This window comes from Ochotona curzoniae, unplaced genomic scaffold (assembly GCF_017591425.1).
Source record: "Ochotona curzoniae isolate NIBS_2020 unplaced genomic scaffold, NIBS_Ocur_1.0 contig_523, whole genome shotgun sequence".
In the NCBI taxonomy this organism is placed as follows: Eukaryota; Metazoa; Chordata; class Mammalia; order Lagomorpha; family Ochotonidae; genus Ochotona; species Ochotona curzoniae.
Genome location: NW_024466459.1, coordinates 7,573,972 through 7,588,705, shown reverse-complemented (window position 1 = coordinate 7,588,705; position 14,734 = coordinate 7,573,972). Strand labels below are relative to the sequence as shown.

At 56.3% G+C, this 14,734-nt stretch overlaps 1 protein-coding gene across 1 annotated transcript; it reads left to right on the top strand.

Annotated features, from left to right (window-relative positions):
- Positions 1-8,919: 8,919 nt before the first annotated feature.
- On the top strand, positions 8,920-11,894 carry CDC42EP4 (CDC42 effector protein 4). The gene has a single exon (XM_040989409.1). The coding sequence runs from the start codon at positions 9,139-9,141 to the stop codon at positions 10,222-10,224; it is 1,086 nt and encodes a 361-aa protein (XP_040845343.1). The 5' UTR covers positions 8,920-9,138; the 3' UTR covers positions 10,225-11,894.
- The last annotated feature ends 2,840 nt before the right edge of the window (positions 11,895-14,734 follow it).

Here is a 14,734-nt window from a genome sequence, read left to right as displayed (position 1 = left end):
TCCCTGGACGTAGGCCAGTCTCCGGCAGGGTGGGAGTGATGCTTATCGCTCCTCTCCTGCTCGGCTGAGGAGGCGTGAGCGTCAGGAAGCAGCTGCTGGAGAGGGAGGAGGGTCTGGTCTGTTTGCCTCTGATACTAGATTGCTAGATGTTTGCCCACTTTCTCTGCCCGGACAGCTCAGAATAAACCAAGGACCTGAGGAACACAGCCGCCCTGCGGATCACGCGGCCGAGCAAGAGAGGAGGTGTCAGGGACAAGCAAGGGGCAGGGGAGGGGGCGGGATGCACGCACACATACATGGCGGGATGAGTGACTGGGAACCGGGACCCGTTTTCACTCCATCCCCAGTGAGTTTCCATCCATCCAGTGCGCTGGAGCTGTGGACGGTGGAAGGTAGTTTTTTCCTTAAGCCTTTGCTCTGAGATTCGTTCATTCATTATGAATAAAACGGCATTGCCACATTGTAAGAAAAAGTCAGTGTTCCCCTCAAGCCCAGCAAAGCTGCTCCTGTCTCTGTGTGCCCTCTGGGCCTTCACATTCATGAAGGGTGCACCCACTGTGAGCACCCAAGCATGTTTCTCCCTGTCTTGCTGGGTGGTAAGCCTTTAGGCAAATGGCTCCTTATTGTCTCAGGGCTCCCTGCTGGTTGAGCAATCCTGCCCTGTTGTGAATATGCCCCCTTCCCCCCCCCACCCCCCCCCCCGTGTTTGAATGTACCCCACGGATGTTTATCTATGGCTGTGCCGTGGACTTCTTTCACGGGACTACGTTTCGGGGGTGTGGCCGCTTTCACATGTGCAGTCACGGGCGCACGCTTGTTGCAAGCCTTGTTTGGGAAATATTGCCATAGCATGCAGATGCGCAGGGTCATTTGGTTCTGAGCAGCTCTGGGGTCTGGGGAGCTTCCTCCCTCTCTGATGGTCCCCAGTCCCCTCTGGCTCACTGGGAGGGGATTCACCCCCACCCCGCACCTCCCAGACCTTTCCCAGCCTCATTTGGCCAGCTGGGCAATTAGATACCAGGTGTTACGGGGAAGGGGTGTGAGAGCCTTGGCTCCAGGACCACCTGGGTCACTCACAGCCCTCCCCCCCCTCCCCTTTAGCGGCTTCCTTGGCTCTGCAGCCTAAGCAAGGCCTTTGGGTTGCCTAATGCCCCGCCTGACGGCCTGTCTTCCGTCGTCGTGTGATCTCAGTGGAAGCCGGGACACTGGACCACTCCCCCCATGAGCATGTAAGGAGATCCCCGGATGTGCAAAGGGCCCACCAGGACTGCTGTTGATATGTATTTTTAAAAAGATTTATTTATTACTTCTTTGAGAAGCAGAGTTGTGAAGAGGGCTAGATGGAGAAAACATCTCTCTGCTGGTTTACTCCCCAGATGGCTGCAACGGCCAGGGATGGGCCCAGCTGAATCCAAGAGGCAGAGGCTTCCTCTGCGTGTCCCTTGTTGGGCCGTCCTCTGCGTCTCCCTTGTTGGGCCGTCCTCTGCGTCTCCCTTGTTGAGCCAATCTCTCCCTGCATTAACAGGGAGCTGAATCGGAAATGGAACAGCCGGGACTTGAACCGGCACCCACAGGGGATACTGGCACTGCAGGCAGTGGCCTTATTTGCTAGGCCACAGATTTTCTTTTTAAGAGGATGACTAAACCTTATTAAGATGGCATGCAACAGGCATGTATATGATCTGTAAAAATGCATGCATAAGCCATATGTTACATTGTGTTTTTATGTGAAACCCACACTGCTGATGGGGGTCCTAGTTTCATGGATGGATTCCTGAAAAGCGGGGTCTGGTTTCAGTCCATCCCTAGGTCAAGTCCTTTCGTTTGGTCTTTCTGTTCTGAAAGTATGACCTGGGCACACTCAGGGTTTTATTTTTATATATAAGATTTATTTATTTTTCTTGGAAAGTCAGATTTACAGAGAGAAGGATCTTCATCCACTGATTCACTTCCCAGGTGGCTACAATGGCTGGAGTTGAGCCAATCCAATGCCAGGAGCCAGGGGCTTCTTTTGGGTCTCCCATGCCGGTACAGGGTCCCAAAGCTTTGGGCCGTCCTCGACTGCTTTCCCAGGCCACAGGCAGGGAGCTGGAAGGGAAGTGGAGTAGCCAGAATACTAACCAGCGACCATATGGGATGCCTGTGTGTGCCAGGCAAGGACTTTAACTACTAGGCTACTGTGTCAGGCCCAGCACATTCAGTTGTTTTAAAGAGGTAGGCAGTCCAGGTATTTACCTGGGACAGGAGTTGTACTGCTAGTGGTGTAATACACTTCTACCCTGGACATTCTGAAATATGAATTTTGTTTATTTGAGGGGCAGTTACAAAGAAAGCTGTCATCTGTGAGTACACACCCCAAGATGCTTGCAATGAATGGCCCATGGCTGGGCCAGCCCACAGCTGGGAACAGGACATTCTATCTGGGGCTGTCCAGCCCGTTCCTGGCCATTGTGGTGTTGCAGGAGTGAGCCAGTGACTGCAGGAGCTCTGTGTGTGTCTCTCTCTGTAACTCTGCCTTTCAAATAAATAAATAAAGCTTTTTTTTTTTAAAGAAAAAAAAACAAAGCTGTGGTTAATGAGGCTGAGAATATTTTCAGAAATGCACCTTTCACCTCTTTGTACAAACAGCACACTTTCAAACGTGAGGGCTTTTTTGGCAGAACGAACGTGTGAAGGAACTGAAATACTCAGAATGGTGCTAAAGTCAGCGAAAAGTTCACCGCAGCTCTGTTGAACTTCCCCTTGGAATATGTAACAATGTTTGAGAGATACCCAGTTCTCTCCCATTCATTAGCTCCTCTCTGCCCGGCTGCAGGAGAGTGGCTTATCTTTGTAGGACAAGGCTGGTGAGAGTTCAGCACATTCCTGTTTCTCGGGGGTCCTCAGCCCTGCAGAGCTGCCTGTGGGTGGAGTGTGGCCTCGCCTAACCCAGGTCAGACCAGCCTACACCAAAGGAGACTTGAGGGGACTCTGCATGTGCTGCTGCCTGCAGTGCTGGCATCCCATATGGCCACCGGTTCAGGTCCTGGCTAGTCCGCTTCTGATCCAGCTCCCTGCTAGTGTGTCTGACAAAGCAGTGGAAGACGGCCCAAGTGTTTCAACTCCTGCCACTGAACTGGGAGACCCAGATGCAGTTCCCGACTCCTGGGCCCAGCCCTCGCCATTTGTAGCCATTTGTTCATTTTGAGGAATGAACCAGTGGATGGAATACCTGTCTCTCCTCTCTCTTTGGGTCATTCTGCCTTTTAAATAAATGAGTCTTAAAAGAAAAAGGGAGGTCCAGGCTTGAAGCCACCCCTGGAAGGCCTGGTACCCCCTTTTCCCTAACCTGCATCTGGGCTCTTGTCAGCCCTGGGTGCTTCTGCCTCCAGTGCAAACCTAGGTGTGTCCCTTCCTCCCTTGCCTCACTCACACCATAGCTCCCCTCTGTATCCAGATCCTACAATAGTATCCACACCGAACTCCTAGGTCCCTTTGGCCAGACCTACCCTGCCAGGAGCTTCCCAGTGGGTGGATTGGGTCACATGCCTGCCAGTGAGTGGGCGAAGTCTCCTCGTGTGCTGCGAGTGCCATCCATCCAGCCTCCTGCCTGGGCTGGCAGGGAGGCAGCGGGCTCCCGTGGGGCTCAGGCCCTGGCCCCTATTCCCTGAATGCCACAAGCTGGATGGGCTGTGCTTGACAGGCTAGCTCCCTTCCCCAGCCCCAGCCTGTCCTCAGCTCGTCATGTCCTCTCCCCGGGAGAACAGCACCCAGCACCTTCTCTCCCACACCCACATGGCCCATTGCCCTTATTATGCTGAGATCTGCATGTGCTGTTGGGGTGCAGGCTCAGGTCCCCCTCTACCCACCCTGGCACTGCAGCTGTGCCCTAAGTAAACAGACATCTGAGATCCACCCTGCTTAACTTCCTCAAATAAAAGGGCCTAGTATGGCTTATAACCTAAACGTATCTCCATATGCTTTCAAAAAATTGCTAGAAGTTATGCATTAATTTAAAAGGGAGAAAGAGAGGGACGCTCCCCTTCGTTTGCAAGCTCTCCAGATGCTTGCAAAGTCCAGAGTTGGGCCAGGGTCAGCGCTGGGAGCGGAGTGTCACCTCCCACGTGGGTGGTAGGGATCCGGGGACCTCAGCCGTCACCACTGCCTTCAGTGTGTGTTTTAACAGGAAGCTGCAGTCAGGAGCAGGGACGGATTCAAACCCAAGCCCTCTGATGCAGGACAAGCACATTTTAGCTGGTACCTTAACTGCTAAGCCCACCCCATAGACTTTAGATCTAATACTCCATCTTTTTAGAAGATCTGTTTAGTTTCATTGGAAAGAGAGTGAGAGAGAGAGAAGGCAAGAGACAGAGGCATCTTCCATCTACCGGTTTACTCTCGGATTGGTCATAATGGCCAGAGCTGGGCTGGTCAGGAGCCAGGAGCTTCTTCCAGGTTTCCTGTGTGGCTGCTTGGGCCATCTATTGCTGCTTTCCCAGGCACTTTAGCAGGGAGCTGAATTGAAAGTGGGGCAGCCAGGACTTGAATCAGCTCCCACGTGGGATGCCAAGGCTGCAGACGGAGGCTTGATGTGCTACATCATGGCACCGGCCCCTAGCTAGAATATTCTAGATGACTTACAGCACTTAACACAACACAGATGACATGCAAATAGTTGTTTCATTGTTTTCATTTAGGGAATAATGGCAGAAAAAAAGGGTGCATCTCTGATCAGTACAGATGTAGGGTCCCCCACTTGCGCTAATATCTTAAGGCTATAATAGAATCTGTGGGTACAGACCACGTGGCTGTGAGTACCAGCCAAGTATGAGTAGTGATGGGTTCACAGGAAGTTAGCCTCTAATGCCATCCGGTGAGTCAGTGAGTGACTGGCCAGTAAGCAGAGCCTCTTGTAGCCAGCCCAGACCATGACTAGAGTCATCCTGCACCATAGGGTGCCTACTGTCCAGCCCGGGAGCCTGGAACTGGGGTCAGGTGGACGGGGGAGGGCTGATGGAGTGGGAGGCTAGCTGCCCATGGCAGTGGGCACTCTGTGTTCCGGGGTGAGCTGCAGATCAGCTACAAGATGGTGGGCCTGTGTGACTGCCCCAGGAGAGCTTGGGGCTGGCACCTCCCTTGGGCTAGGCTGGCCAGCCATGCCAGACTACTGCCTGGGCATTTCGAATGGCCTGCATTGGTCCAGCCTGTCCTGTTGTCTGTGTCTTGCCAGCAAGGCTGGCTGTGGGGTCCAGGCTAGCAGTGTCCCCTTGTTGTTCCAGGCATGAGGCTGAGAAAGTTGTCTGGCCCTCCAGAGCTCAGGGGCACCGGAGAGAGCCGGCTCCATTGTCCCTTGCCCTGCTGGGAAAGTAGGATGTGGCTTCCGGGATAGGGTGGCATGGTGTGGTATGGGTGTGGCCACCTGTCATTGGGCAGCCTGTTTTAGCCACTTGCCCAGCTGAGTCACAGGGCTTGGTAACACACCTCCTAAAGCCACAGCTCCCGATGGCAGGATTCCCTTCTGGGTGGGCGCTCAAGGTCTCCTAAAGCATGTAGCTGCCCCCTTGGAGCATCCCAGCCCTCTGGCCAGAGCGAGTCCCTCCCCACCAAACTTGCTTGCTAAAAGGCTGTTCTGTCTTCTCACTCACAGTCATTCTCTGTTAGAAGCCGCAAGACCAGGGACCCAGCACCCCAAAGGTGAGGGGTCAGCAGCCCCGAACCTGCCTCTTGTGTCTGTCCAGTCTGAGCTGGGACTCTGAGACCCCAGAGGGCCAGTCCTGCCAGTCACTGCAGCCTCCTGCCAGCTGGACGCTGAGGGTGGGGTCTCCCACGCCCCGGGGAAGCAGACCCCTGGAAGAAGCACACGGCCTGGGGACTGGCCAAGGTGGCAGTGGATGAGCATCGCAGTGTCCCCTGGGGACTTTTAGATTGCAAGGCTGTCAGGAGAGAGGGGGCCCTAGGGTAGTGGGGACCCTTCTCCCCTGGGTGTGCCCAGGCAGGGGTACTGGGCCACTGGGCCTGTGGTTTTCCAAAGCTTGTTTCTAATGACCACTTCGCAGAGCGCAGCATCTCCCAGTGGGGGAATCCTGGTGGAGGGGAGTCGAAGGCTGTCGTGAGAGTGGTCAGGCCACCATCCTTTGATGCCTCTCTCACCCCACCCCTCCTACCCTGCTCCCTGCCCCACTGCCTCTTTCTGCTTCCGTGGTGAGTTTATATGCTTTGTAGTCCCCGGGTAGTTCTCACTCGGGCTTGGCCTCCCAGGGGACATAGGACTATGTCCTCCAGACCATGTTGTCATGACTTGGGGTACTGAGGTACAGTGGGTCGAGGCCAGGGGTGCTGCTAAGCTTTCTGTGATAAAAATGACCTGACCAACGGCCTCAGCGGGCTTTAGAATCTGCTCTGCTATTTTTTATTGTTGTTGCTCTATTTGTTTTAAAGATTCATATTTATTATTTGACCGAGAGAGGGAGAGACGGACACCTTCTGTCCCACATGGCTACAACAGCTGGATCTAAGCTAGGTCAAAACCAGCAGCCAGGAACTCCATTCTGGTCTCCCAGGTGGGTGGCGGGGACCCAAGCACTTGGGACCATCTTCTGTTGCCTTCCCAGGAGCAGGAGCAGGAAGCTGTATGGGAAGTGGAGCAGGTGGGACTCAGACTGGCTTCCAGCAAGAGCTGTCTGGGGGCAGCAGCCTTGTGCCTTGGCCAAGAGCAGGAGCGGGGCAGGCAAGGACAGGGAGCCATGCGTTAGTGATGCCCACTGAACAGCACTGCCCCCCGGGGCAAGGTCGGCCAAGAACCCAGGACAGGGCGTCAGTTTCCAGGCCAGCGCTGTCCTCTGGGTTATAAGCTGGGTGTGGCGCAGCAGTAGGTGTGCGTTCTGGCACGTTCTGGGCAGAGCCAGGAGCAGGTCACAGGCAGGCAGAAATCATGGCCCTCCTTCCCTCCTCGCTGTCCACTATGGGGACTGCATAAATCAGAGGACATGGCCGGGATTGTGCCATTTCACTTCCTTCGGAGCCCAGCATGGCTGAGGCAGACCCTGCTTCCCTGCCTTCCTTCCTTTTTGTCCTGGGAACCCACAGCTGGCCCAGAAGGCCATATAGGCTGCTGCTCAGGGCTCTGCAGGTACAGCCCGGACTCCAAGTCCAGCCTGTCCTCTGTTGGTGTAAGGAAAGGTGATGTTTTCCTTTGGTGTGTTATAAATAGGCCATAGCCACGGAGAAGAGAGAGGGGTGGGGGACAGGTGCACCTCCCTGGAAGCTCTTGGTCAAGAGTTTATTGGAATCTTCCTCTCTATGTAATAAAAATAAAATCAATCTTTAAAAAAAGGAATTTATTGAAATGCAGCCGTGTCCAGTAATGCGCACAGCCCGGCCAGTGTTCTCATGCTAAGGAGGGATTCAAGGCACTGTGGCAAAGTGCCTGTTGGCTGCAAAGCTGAGAAGGTTTGCTCTCTAGCCCTTGCCGACCCCTGGTCAGGCCAGTTCAATGTCAGGTTGTTTGGGAGAGAATGGGGAGGAACCAGGGCGGTGCCTGAACGGTTAGGGTTAGGGGAAGTTAACTCCCCCTGAGCGGTTAGTGGGGGAAGAGGGACAGATGGTACCAGGGCAGGATCAGTTCAAGGCCTCCCTGGAGAGTGCCGCCCGGCTCTGGGCCAGCCCACGTCACCCGTGCAGCAGATGCGGGCACCTGCCTGAGAATGCTGTTGATGGCCTGAGGAGGGAGGCACTTGGTCGGAGAAAAAGCTGTCTGACTGGGAGGGGCGGCACTTGTGTTGTGTGGGGGTGGTCAGGAGTGGATGGAACTGGGGTGGTGGAGCCCTGGAGCTGAGCTCTGGTACAAGATGAAGGGTGAAGGGGAGGACAGAAGAGCAGAGAGGGTTTGGCTTTTTGGGATGTTTGAAGGTCAATTCATTGTTAGACAGGGATAGAACAATAGAGCTGGTGCCTGTGGGCAGAGGCAACAGCCCCACGGGCCGGGGTTGGGGGTGGGGGTGGGGAAGATGGCTGGGAAGATGCCCTGGCTGTGGAGCCTCTTGGGAGCAGCAGTGTCCCACCTGGGCCCTGGGATGCTGGGGTGCAGTGGAGGAAGAGGGCAGGTGGCTGGGCGTCAGTAGGACAGGGGAGCAGTGAGGAGGCAGGGGCTTAACTTGGAGGTGGAGGGTGAGGGCAGAGAGACCTGTTAGGGATATGTCAAGGGGTCAGGTGGCACGTGGTAGCCTAACTTGGGGCAGCAGCTAGCCAAGGGGGAATGGGCTAGGCATGGGGAGAGTACCCCCAGGGCCACCCTCGCCCATTCTTCTTGATGAATTCTTCTCTGTGTTCTATCAAGCTGTGGCGGAGAAAGGGTGTGGTTTGACTCCCAACACTGACCTTGAGCTTGATCCTTGCCGGATGTTCCTGCGTGGGTGGCACCTTGAGGCTCTCTTGGGCTCCCGGGGTCTACAGGGAGGACTGTCATAATCTTCTCCCTAGAGGGGATGGGTCCCCCAACGAACAGCTTGGAGCCTCATGATGAAAAGGTGTCACAGTTGGAATCCCTGTGTATGGGACACTGCAGAGCTGCAAGGCTGGGGAGCTGGTTCTGTGGGTCAGAGAGAGAAAGCCGGACAGCCCCCGCCTGTGGGGGAGCCCAACAGCATCCTCCTCTTCCCAGTGCCCGCGTCCTGTCTGCTCCTTCCTCTCTGAGGACTGCCACTCGGATTGAGGTGGCCATTAAGTCTTCAAGGATCGAGGTTAGACAGCAAGAAGAACTTACAGCCTCAATCCCCGCTGGCTCCCTGGCATTGCACCTTCCTGTTTGTTGTAACAACATCCTGGAGTGTGGAATCTGAAGAAGCCCTGTCAGTTACAAGAAAGAGCCTTTCTGTCTGGGACAGAAGTGCATGTCTGTGGCTCCTGGAGCCCTGACCAGGTGTGCAAAGTCTGCCCTCTTCCTCCTCTCACCCCTGCTGAGAGTCTGAGAGTCAAGCTGTGGGCTGTGAGGAAATGGACTCTTGGCTCAGTGCTCAGTACTCGGGCTTTTGTGCAGTGCAGACAGCTCACGCTGACCCCCTGGTCCTTGTTTTCTGGTTGCAGCCCCGTGAACCCAGGCGATTGCTGACCCCGGACCCATCTGCTCGCTAGGGAGGACCGCCTCCCTTCCTGTGCAGCAAGATGCCAATCCTCAAGCAGCTGGTGTCGAGCTCCGTGCACTCCAAGCGCCGCTCCCGCGTGGACCTCACCGCCGAGATGATCAGCGCCCCGCTGGGCGACTTCCGCCACACCATGCACGTGGGCCGCGCCGGGGACGCCTTCGGTGATACCTCCTTCCTCAACAGCAAGACGGGTGAGCCGGACGGGGAATCTCTGGACGAACAGGCCTCCTCGACGTCCTCCAAGCGCAGCCTCCTGTCGCGGAAGTTCCGTGGCAGCAAGCGGTCCCAGTCGGTGACCCGGGGGGACCGGGAGCAGAGGGACATGCTGGGCTCCCTGCGGGACTCGGCCCTCTTCGTCAAGAACGCCATGTCCCTTCCCCAGCTCAATGAGAAGGAGGCAGCCGAGAAGGGCTCCGGCAAACTGCCCAAGAGCCTTTCATCCAGCCCTGTGAAAAAGGCGCTCGCTGGGGAGGGCTGTGCGGAGGGGGAAGCGGAGGTAGACACCGGGGAAGGGGGTCTCCGGCGGAACGGGGCCACTGGCCCGACCTCCCCTGACCCCCTGCTGGACGAGCAGGCCTTCGGGGACCTCACCGATCTGCCTGTGGTGCCCAAAGCCAGCTACGGGCTGAAACATGCCGAGTCCATCATGTCGTTCCACATCGACCTGGGGCCCTCCATGCTGGGCGACGTCCTGAGCATCATGGACAAAGAGGAGTGGGACCCAGAAGAGGAAGAGGATGGCGGTTACCGTGACGATGATGAGGGCCCCGGCAGTGTCAGCCGGGCCCTGGCCTCCGCCACAGCAGCCCCTGCCTTGGTGAGGCAGGAAGGAGGCAAAGCTGGCCCGGACGTGCCCTCCCACACTCTGCAGGATGAGGGCTGGGCAGTGGCAGCGGCGGCTCCCAGCCCTGGCTCGGCCCGCAGCGTGGGCAGCCACACCACGAGGGACAGCAGCTCCCTCTCCAGCTGCACCTCCGGCGTCCTGGAGGAGCGAAGCCCTGCCTTCCGGGGCCCCGATCGAGCCCGGGTCACTCTGCCCAGGCAGCCGGACAAGGAGTTCTCCTTCATGGACGACGAGGAGGAAGAGGATGAGATCCGTGTGTGAGGCAGGGCTGGGGAGGGCGACAGGTGGCTGTTGTGCCCCTCAGCTGTGTCTTCTCCCTGGCCGCGTCCCCTGCCACCTCTGACCTTACGTGCATGGACAGCCGAGAACCTGGCTTTGGACCACAGGCCCTGGACCTCGTGGAGGAGGGAGCAGCAGCAGCGGCCGAAAGGGTTTGGGAAGACTTGAGCTCGAGTGGGTGCCGTCTGCCAGCCCGACTTCCTTCTGCCCTGCCTTCCCCTAGCTGCCCTGGCCCCGGGGGGCTGTGTTCTTGCAGCTGGATTCAATTTTCCTTCCTGGGGCTTCTTCCCCACCACTGGGCCCCAAATGGCTGCCAGATGTCTGCCCGAGTTCCTGCCACATGCAGCCGTTGCTGATCAGCCTTGTTCTCTGGGCTTCTCCGCCGTGATCGGTGGTGGCTGGGGGAGAATGTGGCCCTCGACTCACTTCCATTCCTGGCTCCTGTCCTGGACGTGGGGGCCCCCTTACAATTCTGCTCCCCCTCAGAGGACGGCCGGCCATGAACACTACACAAAGCTCCTTGCAGAGGGAAGAGACCCTGATGGGAGCAGAAGGAGGCCCCACTCTCCGTTCCGGGCTGCGTGAATCTTCTAGAAGGGGGCCTTCAGAGGTGACACTGTGGACAGGGAGCGGGCAGTGCCCTGTGGATTGGTTGGTTCTTTATGATTCTACAGCAATAGCATGGGAAGCGGAACCTGTCCTGCCGCTGCTGGAAGGAACAGCCGAATCCATTTAGCAAGGCTTTATTCAAGGTCTCCTGACAGTTCCCAGTGAATACGAGTGGACTTACTGTGCCAGAGAAGCCAGCTCACCTGTGTCGCAGTGCTTCCAAAACTTAGAGCCGCATAGGGCAGGGGGCCCTGCCCCAGTAGCTATTAACACCTGGAAGAGGCCAGTGTAGGAAGTTTCTGGAAACTGATTTTTTTTTTTTTTTAATAATGCACCCTGGGTTGGGGGGAGGGTGCTGGGGGTGTGTTTTGGCTGTGCTGTTTCCTTGCCCATCCATACACATGCGTGCGCGCGCGCACACACACACACACACACACACACACACACACTACTTCCCCTTCCGTTCTCAGTTCTTCCCCGCTCCAACTTCAGAGGCCAAGGCCCTCAGGGAGGCCCTGCCAGATTTAGCAAAAGCAAAACAACAAAGAATGTGGAGTTAAAATCTGAGCTTCAGGTAAACACACAATTCCATTTTTGTAATACCTGGAAGTTGTCCCTTGTTCTAAAATTCAGGTTGCACACGCAAGAGCGAGAGAGAGAAAGCATTGAAGAGAAACTCGAGTGGGCCCCCTCGGAAGGGCGCAGTGATAGCTGGTATTTTTCTTTCCTGGGAACAGACTGACCCAATTTCTCCCACTCTCCCTGCTTGGGTCTTCATGTAGCCAGCGGAAGGGGGAGAGGCAAGAGACGGAAGTAATTACGGCAAGGGGGTCCTGGGCTGATGGGGGTGGGAATGCAGGCTGCAGCCTGGGGTCCCCCATTGCTTACCAGGCCACGCTGCTGAGACACTAACTCCATTGGTGCCCTGTGCCTGCAGGTGCACTCTGCCATAGTTTAGCTCCCACAGTGGGGTGGGGGGAAGGGAAGAACCCAGGGGTCTCCTTAGCTTCTCCCTCCTTACCACCAGCTGCCTTTGAAATCCCCCAGGCCAATCCCACCCAGATTCTAAGCTGTGTATTTTTTTTTTCCATGATATTGCTAAAGCAGCCAGCAAACATTAAAGACACCCTCTAGCACCCGTGGCATGGTCTCTACTCTGGGAGGGGGTTAATTCAGCGTGGGGTGGGCTGGAGGAGGACAGGATCAGGTGGAGGGGGATGAGTGGGGACTGGGGAGCATCAGGGGCCCTTGCCTTCTTGACCTGCTCCAAGAAGGACAAAACATGAAGGCCGGTGAGCGGTGGCCACCAGGGCAGGGGAGAAGCGGGGAGAAGTAGAGCTGCACCCCACTGGGGATGAGGGGGACTGGGAGAGGTGGTATGGTCACGTGTAGCCCAGGCAGAACAGGGTGGGGGCATCTGCAGCTTGGCACGGCAGTGGGCTAACAGCAAGCCCCATGTCCACCATGGCCCGATCCCGCTGCTCTATTCTTCCTCCACCCGTACAGCGGGGCTGATGTGTTAGTGATTGGGGCTGTCCTATGCAGGCTCTGTCCTGTTCGCATCACTGCAAACTCAGCGCTGTTCCTATCACCCCTGTTTTGCAAATGAGTCAAGTAGAACTGGTCCACCCAGAGCTAAGTGTGCCCCGGCACACTTCCCCAAATGCCAGCCAGAGTTGGGGCTGGGCCAAGACTGAAGCCAGAAACTGGGAACTCAAATCTGGGTCACACGTTTTATGTGTGTGTGTGTGTGTGTACGCAGGTGCCGGGCACCCAGTTTGAGCCTGTTGCCTCCCAGAATGCATCAGCAGGAAGCTGGAATCTAGGAGAGGAGTCAGGATTCTAACCCAGGTCCTGGAACCCAAGCATCCTGAGCGAAATCTTAACCCTGGCCAATTGCCTGATCCTTCACTAGAATGACCAGCAGGGTCAGGGCCTGGACAGAGCAGTAGCGCTCCAGCTGGCAGGGTGGCCTGTTCCCCTCAAGGCAGGGCAAGAGCCCCACCCTCACAGTGCACAGCCTGAGGTCCGTGTTCCCACTGCTGTCCTGACACTGTATTGTCACCACCACCCAGGCTGCCCCTCCTTGCTCCATCAGTGCTGTCCTAAGAGTGGAGGTTCTTAAAGTCCTCAAAGCTGAGGGTCAGGTTCACACCCTCTGCGTGTCACAGACCCACAAGACCACTCGAGTGGGAGAATAAGGGACCGACCCATGCCCTGTGTAAGTGGAGCACAGCACAGATGGTGGAATTTACAGGGCTGGCCTGCTTGGACCCTGAAGCGTGGCAGGTGACCCACGGGTGTGGCCGCAGAATGGGGAGGGAGCCTGGGGCATGGCGGCATCACGGCAGGTGTGCACTGCTCCCATGTCCCCAGCTCATCTCTGTCCTTGCACCATAGCTTCCCCACGGGCTCTTGGCTAGGTGCCAGCCCCGTCCCCTGCCCCCAAGTGCACCCCTTCGCCTGTAATGTTAACCTGAACATAATTCAGGCCCTTATTCAGGATGCCAGAAAAGGAAAGTTGGGAGTACAAATGGGGAGTGCCTGTTCATGTACTTCCCCTTGGCAATCTGCCCCGGGCTCCCTGGCCTCCTGCCAACAGACAGATGGGAGCCTGAGAAGGAGGGTGTGTTTGTGTGTGTGTAGGAGGGAGGATGGCATTGCCTCCGTAACCTGTTGCTCCCACCGCCGGGCTGCTGGTCTCCAAGACTCCCGGGAAGGAACCCGGCAAGGCCGAGGGCAACTGCCTTTCCCAGCAGAACCCCAGCCTACAGGGAGGGCTGTTGGTATTTTAGAAAAAACCTGCCAAGGCCACAGGACTCCCCTGAGCCACATATGTTCTTATCATGTCCTGCTTTCTTTCCAGAAAGGATTAGCAACGGTAGACAAAATTACAATAGGATAAATATAGGTCAGAGGAAGAAAGATCTGGAAAAGCAGCACTGAGGGTAGTACACAGCTCACTTCTCTACCTGGGCCTCTGCAGTTCAGGCAGCCTGCAAACTGGACTCGGCTTCCCCTCAGCCAGAGCAGAGAGAAGTTCACTTGTTCCAAGATTCCACAGGCTTGTAATGAACCTAGAAGGGGCTCAGCTCTTCCTGGTACTGAGATCTGAAAGGACATCTTGTGGCATCTTGGGAGGTTGGTGGTCCAGGTCCTAACAGGACAGATGCTGTGGCTCAATGTCTGTACCCACATTGCCCATCCACATGGTGAAACCCCGCCTCCAAGGTGATGGCATTAGGAGTTGGCGTGTTTGGAGGTTGGAACCGGAAGAAGTAGGTCCAAGGCCCTTCCAGAAGAGACTCTAGAAAGGCCCCTTGTCCTCCCTGCCTGGAAGAACGACTGGAACCAGAAAGAGGTTCTTACCAGACACTGAAGCTGCCAGGGCACCTGATCTTGGGCCTCCTTGCTGCTGTAACTGAGCCGTAAGCACCTGTTTAAACCCACGTGCTCACCATCTGGCATTTTATTGGAGCAGCTCTGCTGGACACGTGCAGGCAGGCAGGGCCCTCCAGGCTGTCCCTACGGAGCTGTTGTGTGTCCACTGAGCTTGGTGGCGAGGTATAGGAAGCCACACCAGTCTGGAGGGCCAGCCACAGGTGTCGCAAGCTGCTCATCCTGACTGCAGGTACCCACACATGCACACTCACCTCCCGGAAGTGCTGGGGGGCAGGCTCGCTCTGTGTTGCTGCGTGCTCTGGGATGCTGGAGCAGCCCCGTGGGCTTGGACCATGTCTGCAGGCACTGCCCCGTGTCTCACTAAAAACCAAGACACTGTGTTTTGTTATTTCCTCATTTCCATTTTTATTCCCAAGTTACATTTGGTTTTAACTCGAAAGCAAAAACAAACAGGAAGAGGCTTAGAGAAACTAGTCACCTG

Coding starts and splice junctions, on each gene's coding strand:
- CDC42EP4 (XM_040989409.1), top strand. CDS start 9,139: ATGCCAATCCTCAAGCAGCTGGTGTCGAGCTCCGTGCACTCCAAGCGC.